Genomic DNA, 13249 nt, shown 5'->3' with positions numbered 1-13249 from the left:
CATGTAAATTATCTTCACTAGCGAAGAAGAGAATAGGAACAAAGTTCCTGAATCAATCACTTGAAATATAGGAGAGAGAAACAGCAAAAAATACATATGCATTCCAATATTATCAGTATAATAATTTACAGTCGTTTTAAGATAATTAGATGATTACTGAGGAGTAAGTACAAATCAGAGACACAGAAACGGGAATTGTTATATTAAGTTTGCAAAAAGATTATAAATATTAAAAAAAAAAACAAGAAAAGAGTCCTTTCCCTGGAGGAAGGGCAGAGAATCATTCACACTGGATCCTCTTTCGGGGGTAATGCCCAGACACTCAATTTACTTTGACACATAATCTGTCTGAGCAGCTCAACTTAATCTCCTTTGTGGCAGAGCAGAGGATATTTCCCTCCAGCTCTTTCTGGCCTCTGTGTGAAAATCTCAAAGCTCTGCTGTTTGCCATCTGGATACAGCTGTGAAAAACACCCTGGGGAATATCATACAGACCAAGGGTCTGAAAAAAATTGTACTATTTGTTAGTCAAAGTAGAGTTTCACTACACATCAATAGTAATATTTAAAATAGTAATAATGTGAATAGCTGACATGCAGAATCCTTACTCTAGACGTAGAGAATCTTCTGCTAAACATATTGTAAGCTCATTCTCAGTGGCTCTTCCTAGCACACCTAAAAGGTAGATTTAGTTGTCTGGATTGCATTTGAAAGAGAAAGAAATTAAGCCTCAGAAATGCTATTTAACTGCTTTATGCTCAATCAGTGACTACACTCTGATGCCAGGATTCAATCAGTCATAAGGCTAGTTAAAGCTGGATATTGTCTTCCTAACTACACTGTTTTAGTGTCTTCAGCTGAGATACTTGACTATTTCAATTGTCATATTGAAACACGTATACTCCTCTGTCTCACAAGGAAACAAAACATTTCAAAAAGCAAAGTTGTGTATTGCTGAAAGGTATTTGAGGACAATACTTACTTTCTGGTTGGGTATTGGATCTCTTGGGTTCTGAATAGCTACAAAGTCTGTTAGGAATATGACTCCTTCCTGAAATCACTGTGTGAATGGCAATTCAGCTGTTCCCCATAGTGTTTGCTTGCGATGGGCAATGCTTTGGTTGCCATGGACACTGGGTTTCAACACATCACTGAGCATGAGAAATCCATCCTATGCAAAGCAATGGAGCCAGCAGATGGACACAGTTAATATCTACCTGCCCATTAATGTGATGGCCAATATTTCTTTTGCCACCTCTCATTTAGATGATGTCCTCGCCAGTGAAATATGTAAGACTTTTATCTTTCATCTGGGAAACAGCTTCTTTATGGCCCAGATAGCAGCATTCACATTTCAATGTGTCAAAGTCATTCATTTTGTCTGAGTTGTTGAATATAAAAGCTACTTATAAAAAGAAATCTAATCTTAAATAAAACATTCTTTTGTTCAGCTTGCAAAAAAAGAGAAAAAGAAGGTATCAAATGTTTTCTGGAAAATTCAGTTTGCCTAAGTAGCTAGCACCTCATGTTAGCTTTGCAGTAGAGCAAAACCTAGATACATAAGGCCATATAGTATGACGCTAAATGAAAGGACCTTCAGGATATAGAAACAAAAAACCATATAATGAGTGATTGTTGTCCTTAATGTACTATGGTATCTCTCATCTCTTTTGCTGTCCCTTGGTTATCTCATATTGTTACAGTATCTTACCTTGTTATCTGATATATTTTATGTATGTTTATTTGGTTATTTGAAATAGGATAGGGAAGGGGGAAAACAAGATGAGGGGCGGGTGGGGAGAGGGAGATGGGGACCAAAACATGAGAAAGGGTATCAATGTTTGTGAAGTAATACACCTTCTATCTGGTGAATGTAATATAACCCATCTATTAATTACAATGAAAAATTTATGACAAAAATGGGGCTGGATATAATGAGTGACTATTGTCCTTAATGCACTCTGTTATCTCTCATCTCTTTTGCCATCCCTTAGTTATCTCATATTGTTAAAATTTTTCACCTTGTCATCTGATATATTTTATAGGTGCTTAATTGGTTATTTGAAATTGGATAGGGAAGGGGGGAAATCAACATAAGCGGGGGGGGGGTTGGAGGGAAGGGGGGACCATATCATGAGAAAGGGTATCAATATTTGTGAAGTTATGCACCTTCTATCTGGTGAATATAATGTAACCCTTCTATTAATCACAATTTAAAAAATTGGAAAAAAATGGGGCTGGGACCATAGCCTACTGGTAGAGTGCTCACCTAGCATGCACAAAGCTCTGGGTTCTATTCCTGGGTACCACATACACACAAAAAGCTGGAAGTGGTGCTGTGGCTCAAGTGGTAGAGTACGAAACCTCAGGGACTGTGCCCATGAACTGAGTTCAAGCCTTAGGACCTACAAAAATGAAAGTTGGGGGGCCCGGAACATGGCCTAGTTTTAGAGTGCCTGCCTAGCATGCATGAAACTCTGGGTTTGATTCCTGGGTACCACATACTCAGAAAAAACTGGAAATGGTGCTGAGGCTCAAGTGGCAGAGTGCTAGCCTTGAGAAAGCCCAAGGACGGTGCTCAGGCTGTGAGTTCAAGCCCGAGGACTGGCAAAAAAAAAATAAAACAAAATAAAATAAAAGTGGGGAAAACAGTGAGTTAAAGCTTTAGTAATTAGTCTTCTCAATGGATCAGCAGCAGAAAACTTACCTGGAAGCTCATTAGGGAAGGAGAATCTTGGTTCTCACCCTAGGTCCACTGAGCCAAAACTTGATTCTGAACAAGATTCTTAGAGTTTGAATATTAAACCACGAGGAACATCAACTGAAAGCATAAATTTAATGGTCAACCTGTGAAGGGCAAAATTCCATCTCTGTCACTAACCAAGTATGTAATCTGGAATAAGTTCCTCACACTCTTTGTGCCTCAATTCCTTACAACGTAAGTATAGTATTCATTATTAGGTAAGATAGTATTGATGCTCAAGTTATGAGGTAGCACTAATGTGTGTGTGTATATATATATATATAATCTTGTTTTTACAGCAGAATCACAGCTACTGGAGGAGCAGTGATTGAGATCAAAGGAAGGCAAATAAATTCTGATAATCTGGTCCACACCAGGGTGATTACAGTTAATTATAAATATTCTCATCATAAATAGTTAAGTATGTGATTCAAGAGCAGGAAGGTCACCTCTGTAATTCTACCTAATTGGAATACTGAGAATTGGAGAAAAGTAGTATGAGGCCAGCCATGGCCTCGTACTTGTAGACACTATGTCTCAACTCATGTGGTGTGTATCTGTTATCCTGTTGTTCTTCTTGCTCTTGTTGTTTGTCTATGAAGGGAATCTGGACATAATGGCATGTGTCTGTTATCCTAGCAATGACAGGAAGCCAATAATAATCACACAGTAGTCCAGGTGAATGCCCAGTCAGGAAGCAAGACCCTATCTCAAAATCCATCAGTGATAAACAAGGTTGAAACTGTGGAGCATCTGCCTAGCAGTTGCGGGACCCTGAGCTCAAACCACAGTACTGGAAATAAAAACCCTATATGAAATGACATATATGATTAATTGACCTAATTTGCTTATTCCAGCATGTAGAAGTGTATTGAAATATCACACTGTAGCCCATAAGTATATATAATTTCTTCTTTTTGTTTGTACTAGAGCTTGGACTCAGGATCTCCCAATCTTCCTCCCCTCTCCCCTCCTCCCTCCCTCTCCCCCCCCCTCTCTCTTTTTGCATGCACACGCCTGCACGCACCCCTTGAACCATATTTCCACTTCTGGCATTTTGCTAGTTAATTGGAGATAAAGAGTCTCATAGACTATTAGACTATTAGACCCTGGCTCCTAGCTAGGATTACAGGATTAGGCACCCACACCTAGGCAAAAGATATTTAAAAGAATAAACAATTAGTAGTTCAGAGGAGGCTCATTTGTACCTATGAATTTTTCTGAGTCTGAGAGAAATAATAACTTTTTGAGATATATTTATTTAGTTAGTTAGTTAGCTAATTATTTTTTGCTAATCCTGGGGTTTGAATTTGGAGTCTGGGTAGTATGGTTGAACTTCTTTTTGCTTAAGGGTAGCATTCTACCACTCGAGTCATAGTTGTACTTCTGGATTTTTGATAATTTACTGGAGATGAGAGTCTAATGAACTTTCTTCCTCCCCGGGCTCTCTTTGAACCATGATCCTCTCAGATCTCAGCCTCCTGGGTAGCTAGGATTACAGGTGTTAGCCCCTGGGACCTGGCATGAGGACAGTAATAAATTTTAAGAATACCGGGAAAAATGCAAATATTTGCTATTATAATACATTCCAAATATTTGCTTTCATTAACTTTAGTTAACAGCTAATTGCTTGTGTTTGACTGACAGCTAGCTGACAGTCAAACACCTTGTAGTTGTCATTGGATATGAAGATGCTCTAAGGGAGGAAAAACACCAAAGAGAAAAAAGTGAATAGATAAAAGTCATTTTACGGAACACACACACACCACCAGCACCAGCACCACCAATACCACCATCATAAAGGCCTTCACTAGGTTCCAATACACATGACTCATTTAAAGACTTGGGCAAAACAAGGGAGATAACTTTCAATTTATTTTTACATTGTTCACAGCAGTGACACAACTTAAAGAAAAGATTAAATAAAATTTGGGAAATATGCATAAGGAAACAATGTTCCTTTTGGTATTGAGACTTCTACTGGTGGCTCATCTTCACTCTCAGTATGGAATTTTCCTAGCTGTAGCTCCCCCAACTCACCCCATTGTAATGGGAAGTCACAGACAGATCTTATCAATAGAAGCCAAAAACCAGACAATTCTTCTTGACAACTGTTTCCTTCTCCTTGTATCCAATTTTAAAGGTTAGAAATGAAAGACATTTAGCTTTCCTGAAACTAGACCTGGCCAGGGATCAAGTACTGGGCATTGAGTCAGAGGGGAAATTCTTCTAGGATAAAACGTTCTACATGGGGGCTGGGAGTTTGGCCTAGTGGTTAAAGTGCTTGCCTAGAATGCATGAAGACGCAGGTTCGATTCCTAGGTACCACATACATAGAAAAAAAGCCAGAAGTGGTGCTGAGGCTCAAGTGGTAGAGCTCTCTAGCCTTGAGAAAGTCCAAGGACAGTGCTCAGGCCCTGAGCTCAAGCCCAGGACTGGCAAAAACAAAAACAAAAACAAAAACGTTCTACATGATCAAAACGACAGAAAAATGCTTTCTACATTACTTGTAAAAAGGAATATGATGCTTGCAATGGCAGAAGCCATGTTGAATACTGAGGGTGGATACTGCTAACAAACAATAGCAAAGAAAGCAACTAGAGAGAGTATGGGTTGGTTAACTCTTCAGAGTCACTGAACCAATTATTGTATGAACGGTTTATCTCTGTATTAATGTTAAGTGAAGTAATAAACTTTCCCACAGTCTCAATTACAATTTGCTTTTTTTTTAGAAAAGGACTCACTATACTGCCCAGTTTTGTCTCAAATTCCTGGGCTTAAGTGTTTCTCATAACCCAATACTGGATCTACAGGCAAATGCCACCATATATAATTCCAATGACTTTCCTAGACATTCTGCTATTTTCAACTAAATATTTCTATTTTTCTACAACTGCTCATCATTTTCCTTAAGTAGATGATTGGATCAAGAAGATGTGGTATTTATACACAATGGAATTCTTTGCTGCCATCAGAAAGACTGACATTGCCCCATTTGTAAGGAAATGGAAAGACTTGGAAAAAAATCATATTAAGTGATATAAGCCAGACCCAAAGGAACCATAGGCTCAATGGTTTCCCTCATTTGTCATAATCAGTAGAAACCTTGGGCTCTCCTAGTAGAGGATTACAATAGATCAAAACCTAGATATATAATAAGGTCATGTAGGTTGAGGATAAATAAAAGAACCCTCAGGATATGGAAACAGGAGCCATATAATGTGTGATTGTTGTTCTTAATGTCCTATGTTATTTCTCATCTCTTTTGTTGTACATTGGTTATTCTCATATTGTTACAGTATCTTACCTTGTTATCTGGTATACTGTATATACGATTAATTTTCTATTTGAAATAGGAAAGGGAAGGGGGAAACAAGATGGGAGAGGGATGGGAGGAGGAAAATGGAGACAAAAACATGAGATGGGGTATCAATCTGTGTGAAGTAATGCACCTTCTATCTGGTGAATATAACTGTAAACCTTCTATTAATTACAATAAAAAATTTTTTTAAAGAAATGCACTGAGGACCCAATCAACAACTTTGCAGTTTTTCAATCATAGGTATCTTATATTGAGTATAATTTTGTATATGATATTTATAATCACCTTGGATTTTCAGTCAGTAGAGCAGAAAGTGCTATCATTGATTTAGTAAGTAGTTACTACATGCCAAACACTCTTCTAGGCATTTTAGCTATTCTTCACAGAAACTACCAAATGAACTATATCCATGTTTGTCACCTTATTTAAACAACACAGCATTTCCCTTTATTTCCAATGAGTCCACAACCACCAGTATTACCTGTGATTTATCACATATAAGATTACATGTATATTCATATCACACTTCCATTGTTGGAGAGATCTCAAAATATCTTTATCATCACTGTTTCAGAAGTACTATAATCATAGGTTCACTGCAACATCTTATTTTAATGTGTTAATAAAAATGTGCATATGCTACTGAATCCCACATTTTTTAACGATTTAGTAGTCTAATTCTAATAGAATTGTCTTCCTTTATAATCCTATGTGTTTTGTTTTATACACTTAATAATGTTGTTCCAAGAAATCCTGAAAGTTTCATCAGACTGGAAAAGGAGTCCTTGTCAAAGTAAAAAAGGGGAGAATTGCAGTCACAATACAAATCTTCCTTGTGACTAGAAAGATAGATAGATAGACAGACAGACAGATGTTAGGGATCAAACCCAGGGATTCTACATGCCAAGGGCATGATCTACTATTGATCTTCATCCCCAGCATCTCATAATTCTTATTACCAATCACATTTTCTGTCCTGAAAACCAGGGTGATGTTCATTAAATGTAAGTAAGATCAATATATCCCTTTGTTAAAACACAAAACAAATCCCTGACATTTATTGCCCTGGCCATATAAGATCTTATTTTAGCTTGTTCACAGTTTTGAACCTTCCATGTTTATGAGTCGGATATATTTCCCCACTCATGCTCCAGTGATGCTGGCCTTCTTCCATTTCTTTGAGCTTCCATTTCTTTGTTTCCTACCTGGTCCCCTCTTATTTGGAATGGCAGCTTTCAGAACAACCAGTACATTCTCATGTTCTGTTCTCTTCCACAGAAAAAGCCTTCATGCCAACCCATCTCAAGCAGCAGCCAAGTTGCTTTCTTTATTTCACCGTTCCCTGGATAGTTCTTGTTTGTTTTCCTCAGATCAGTCATCACAACCAAATTATATTTTTTATATTATTTAACTGCCGAATCTCAAGATGTAGTAATGTACATGATATGACAGAGAAATCCAACATTCACTGAGTGAATGAATAAAACGTATGATAATCCAATGAAGAATCAGCATTAAAGCCCAGCTTCCTAAAGCTTTTAGAATTCTTATTACTCCATTTAGAGGGGAGAAAATTGAGACCTACAGGTCTAAGGTCACTCAGAGACAGTTATGTTCACTGATGTTCTGGGCCTCCCCTTAGTCCCTTTATTATTTCTTGCTACTTTTCCAGCATTAAAATGCAGAACAGATTTATTACAAACTTTTATGGCATGATTTCTTGGGAGGATTTGGGGTCCTCTTGCTCAAAGATATATGCCTGATAAACTCTCAAAGCTACTTCCTTTATTTGCAAGAAGGCTCAATTAAAATATAAATATATTATAATGATGGACAGTTCTCTTGATGTGCCTGCCTCTGTCTCTCCCTATATACACACACGCATACACTCAACCCCCACACATGTTTTAACATGTCTGAAACTTATAAATATCAGTAGAAACAAAAAAATCAAATTGAAGAAAGAAAATCGAGAAAATCATTAAGTTAGGAATAAATAGGGGTCAATGCTGATTTATCTAAACATATGTGATCAGGCACTGCGAGGTTGTGTGGCCCACAATTCTGGTCATTATCCTCATACCCAGCACAAAGTGAGAAACACAACTGATTTCATGACATATTTTAAAGACTGAAATAATTTAGTTAAATAATTTTATTTCTATGTCCTGAGTTAAATCCTGTTAGCATGCTAGAACATAGTAATAAGACTTATCAGTTAATATATGAAGCTTTATAGAATGAAACCTTGCAGCATGACTTCGTAGATATGGCTGATATACCAAAACTCACGTAGCATCATATTGAATTGCCATTGAAATCATGGTCCAAGAAACAATGACCTTGGCATCATCTAGGCATTTGTCAGAAACACAGAAGCTCAGACCTTATCCTAAGACTGAATTGAAATCTGTACATTAATTAAGAAGATGCTGATGATTCTTACACACATTACGTTTTCAGAAGTATTGATATAATGGTTCAGTGTGATCTGAGGTAACATTTGTTTAAAACACAAACTATAGCGGAAGGGGGAGGGAAATGGGGCCAAGACATGAGAAAGGGTATCAAATGTTTGTAAAGTAATGCACCTTCAATCTGGTGAATATAATGTAACCCTTCTATTAATTACAATAAAAATATATATGGAAAAACACAAACCATTATTCATTCGATTCATTCATTCAAAAAATAATGACTGAGATCCCAGCAGTAGCAAAGACTTCCTTTAAATATGACACCATTATGGAACTAGTTTAGATGTCACACAATAGATGAGTGGAGCCAAACACTGTAGTACCTATACACAATGGAATTTTACATAGCCATTAGCAAGAATAAATATGACACCAGGAGCACCATCATAAAGGAAAATATTGATCAATGAAACACTATTAAAGATAAGAGATATATTAATCCATGTCATGGACAGTATTTGAAACAAGAAAAGTTAGCTACCTAAATATAAGCCAGGCACTGTATTAATGTTGAAGGTATAAAATAAGACAAAAAAATCTCTATTCTTATAGACATTACAGTCTAATTATGAAGAGAGAAATTAATAATGAAATAAAAGCAGAAGGAAGGAAAGAAAAGACAAGGGTTGGGATTACAATTGTAAATAGGACAGACAGGAAAGACTTCATTGAAGAGGTAAAGATTTGTCCAAGGTCATGGAGCTAGCTATAAAAATACCAAGGGGAAGTGTTCCAGGCAAACAGAACAGAGAGTACAAACACCTTGAGACAGGAAAATGCCTAAAACAGCAAGAAAGCCAATGTGGTAGAAGAGTGAGAACTGAAATAGGAATGAAGGTGGCTAGATAATGTGGGGTCTTGCCAGCCATTTTAAGAATCATAGCTTCAGCTATGAGAGGGGAAATCATTAGAGAAAAATAATAGGAAGCTAATGTGGGATACTGAGCAGGGAAATGATATAATAAAAAGTGTATTAAAGACTATTTCTTATAGCCAAATGGAATTACTTAGTGGAATAATCCAGCTCAAAATGATTCACTCTTTCTACCATGAATTAGCCACAAAAATGTGCCAAGTATTGTGGAGAAGATATGAACTAAGGTGATAACTAAGGGAACTGCCAATGGAAAGTAAATATCAATGACATTGGAGGGATAGAGACCTGGGCTATATGACAGATTATTCAGAGCAATGACACACACTAGAAATTCAGTTTAATCAAGGCTTAAGGATCTTGTGCTGGGGGAAAAGCTGTATGCTAGCAAGGACATTGGGGTGGGGATAGCTTATTTCTTGCATTACACTTTTCAAGTCTGAATTTCTTGAATTGGTAAAGCTGGGACTAGCACTGAGAACAGCTGATCTAAAAGATTATGAGCTGTTTTGTTTTATTTTGAAGCTTTGGAACTTGTTTCATCTCCTGGAAGCAGGGGCCGAAGCACCTCAACTGGATTAGCACAAAAAGACAGATCTGGTTTGGCAGGACAGCAGAAGAAAGCTCTTAATAAATGCCTTTGTGGATAAGTGCTGTAAACTGGCACTAAACCACCAAGTTTTGTGCACAGTCCTTGTGCTCTGTTTCCACATGCATGCCTTGGTATATCTCCCAATTCTGCCATTCCATTCTAGAGAAAAGACAGCCTCAAGGCCTGAAAAGAGGAAAGAAGCAAGGTTAAAGAAAACAAAATGGGAAAAAATAAATTTGAAAATTGCCTACCACCAGGCTGTAAGGTCTAGGAAGCAGATGCAAATGCAATGCAAATGATATGTAAATAGCTCTGTGGCCTTCTAAAAGGTTTTATACAACTGAAAGGGCCCTTGGGAAACTGTTAGCAGACAACAGTGACTCAGAAGCTAAGTGAACTATTTCAAGACAACTTTGTCACACAGACCTTTGCTGCTCTGTTAGCACTCTATGCATTCTTTTTTTTTTCTCACTTGAATCAACCTCACCTGCTACAAATAAAAAAAAAGTCTACACTGGTTAAGGTTTTCTAAGTTAGTTACACTTTAAAAATATATTGTATCCCTTTAATTTTTCTTCCAACACTTTTGTCACACAAATAGAATCAAGATAAATGTGTCATTTTTTCTCCCTGGAACAATATGTGGCTCCAGTGGATTATGAATGAACATGCTTTTCTCTCAGTGATAGTTACTATGATCCTTTAGAAGTTCCCTCCCCCAATATATACACACTCCACAGGAAATGGCACAGTCTTTTCTAATATCCACACTTGGTATTCAAAATGAATCCAGACCAAAACCCTGTGTTTCTACGTGTGTGTATGTGTATTTGTGAAATGCAATTCCTTTCAAGAATCCACTGAGCTATTCATTTAGAAAAGCTGGCATTCAGACTCAAAGGAACTTAGGCTCAATGGTTTTCCTCATTTGTCATAATCAGTAGAAACCTTGGGCTCTACTAACAGAGATCTGCAATAGAGCAAAATCTTGATACATAAGGCCATATAATGTGAAGCTAATTGAAAGGACCTCCAGGATATTGAAACAAAAGCCATATAATGAATGATTGTTGTCCTTAATGTACTATGTTGTCTCTCATCTCCTTTGCTGTCCCTTGGTTATCTCATATTGGTATAGTATCTCACTTTGTAATCTGATATATTGAATTTATTTGTATTTGGATATTTGAAATTTGATAGGGAAGGGGGGAAAACCAAGACGGGTGGGGGATGTGGGGGGGGAGGGAAATGGGTACCAAGACATGTGAAAGGGTATCAATGTATGTGAGTTAATGCACCTTCTATCTGGCAAATATCATGTAACCCTTTTACTAATTACAATAAAAAATGCAAAAAAAAGAAAAGCTGGCATTAAGAATAGTATGGCCCTGAGGACCCCTAAACACACATTTAGAAAGGAAAAAAAATGTACATTTAACCACAGTGGGAACATTAGAATACACAGTTTGAGAGAAGCTATGAGATAATAGAATAATAGTAAGGACGTGTGGCTCACATCTTGGCAGTTATTGTTGGTTAGAGACTCCAGGGAACCAGGAACAACTTACCTCCACATCAGCTCATACAGGTTCTATTACTCTAAGGTTGGACGTGCCTCAAACTTTGACAGCAAGGTCAAAGGAAAGGAAGTCCCTTCTTTCTTTTTGCTTTCATCCCCTCCCCCTTAGTTGTTCAAATCTCCCTGGAAAGAGCCATACTATCATTTTCCCAAAAGCTAATTGGTAAAGAAGCATTTACAGGAGAATACTAAATTCAGGATAAAATAGGAATACAGAATCTCAACAAATGAGGGACTGAACAAAAGAGAGGGAAAGAAACAGACCAAAGGAGAGGATAGAGCTTAAGAGAAGGAAGAAATGACAGTGTTAGACAAAGAGTAACAAAGAGATGAGGATAAACAACCAGGGGCCGTGCTGTGGGAGTCTGGGAAGCACACACTGATGACCACACGAACCAGGGGCCAGGTAGGGCAGGGCATGTGGCGAGCGCCCTCTCGCGGCCGGGGCTGTCTCTTACCTCTTGGGCGAGTTTCTGCTTGAGCACCAGCGCTGCACACAGGTAGCCTGCCCGGCCCACGAATAACTCGTCCGAGCCGCACTCCAGGAAAGAGACTGGCGCACAGACGGTACATAGAGCCCGGAACTTGCCCAGGGGCTGCACATAGTCAGACCGGCCCAGGGCGTGGTACACGAGCGTGGCAACAGCGTACACGCCCGCACCCCCGAGCAGAAAAGCAGCCCGAGTGTCAGCGTCCGGTTCGCCCCACTCCTCAGCTCGGGCGCACGCGTCTATGAGGCGCTTGGCCGAGCGCAAGTAGCGCTCGCGGGCCGCGGCAAAGAGCGGGCTCTGAGAGACATGGTACAGCATGTAGGCCACCCCAGCGACACCGCTGTACAGCCCACCCTGGCAGCTGCTGGACGCAGCTGTCGCCCCCCGGACGTCAGCGCCGCCCCCAAGTGGGGGCAGCTCCTGGAGGATGCGCTCGATGGTGGCAGTGACCAAGGGCGCCACCACTTCCTCGCACTGACCCGCCAGCAGGCTGCCCTGGTAGTCATCGAAGCGGTTGGCGAAGCAGCGCTTGGTGTCCATGCTGTAGCTCTCACGTCCCCCCGCCACCCCTGACCCCAATGTCCAGATGGGAATTGTTTAAGGGTGCGTCCTGTAGCCCGGAGTCCCACCTCTGACTGTTTGTGACACTCCGCTGGAGATGTAGGCAGCGAGGATGGCGCGAGAAGACTGAGACCGGGAGGTGACAAGAGGAGGCGGGCGCTAGGAAGAAACACCGAGCGGATGTCCAAGTGGGGCACCGCTCTGCCGCGAGACTCCTGACTGGCCTGGACGAGCGAGCGCGAGGGATGCGTGTCGGGCGCCCCCCCCCTCCTCCCCGAGGCCGCGCCCTCCCCGAACCCGCCCCCTCCTGCGCCGTCGCAGCTCCACTGCTTCTCCTAGGGGCCGAGGTGATCTCCGGCAGGACCCGTGCGGGGCCGCGCCACTCCCCCTGCTCCGCCCTCTGCTCCTCCCCTCGCGGAAGGAGCCTAGGGACGTGGGGGACGAGGAGAGACTGGGCAGTAGCACACCTGGCAGTGGAGGTGATTATCTCCAATCTTTTGGATAATCAGAGTGCAGATCAAGTCGGCTTCACCTGGGAACGTATTAAAAAATGAAGCGCCTCAGGCTCCATTTTCAGACCTATTGAGTCAAAAATCTGAACATGTCACCA

The 13249-nt window shown here is 40.0% G+C and overlaps 1 protein-coding gene across 1 annotated transcript in view; it reads right to left on the bottom strand.

Annotated features, from left to right (window-relative positions):
• Nucleotides 1-12618, bottom strand: part of Lancl3 (LanC like family member 3) — a 95257-nt gene extending 82639 nt beyond the window's left edge. The window contains exon 1 of the mRNA XM_090326177.1: nt 12046-12618. Within this exon, the coding sequence (XP_090182303.1) occupies nt 12046-12618 (573 nt within the window). The remainder of the gene's footprint in view (nt 1-12045) is intronic.
• Nucleotides 12619-13249: the final 631 nt, after the last annotated feature.

Source organism: Megascapheus bottae, chromosome X, assembly GCF_031878675.1.
Source record: "Megascapheus bottae isolate mThoBot1 chromosome X, mThoBot2.hap1, whole genome shotgun sequence".
NCBI lineage: Eukaryota > Metazoa > Chordata > Mammalia > Rodentia > Geomyidae > Megascapheus > Megascapheus bottae.
This window is presented reverse-complemented; position numbering and strand designations above follow the sequence as displayed.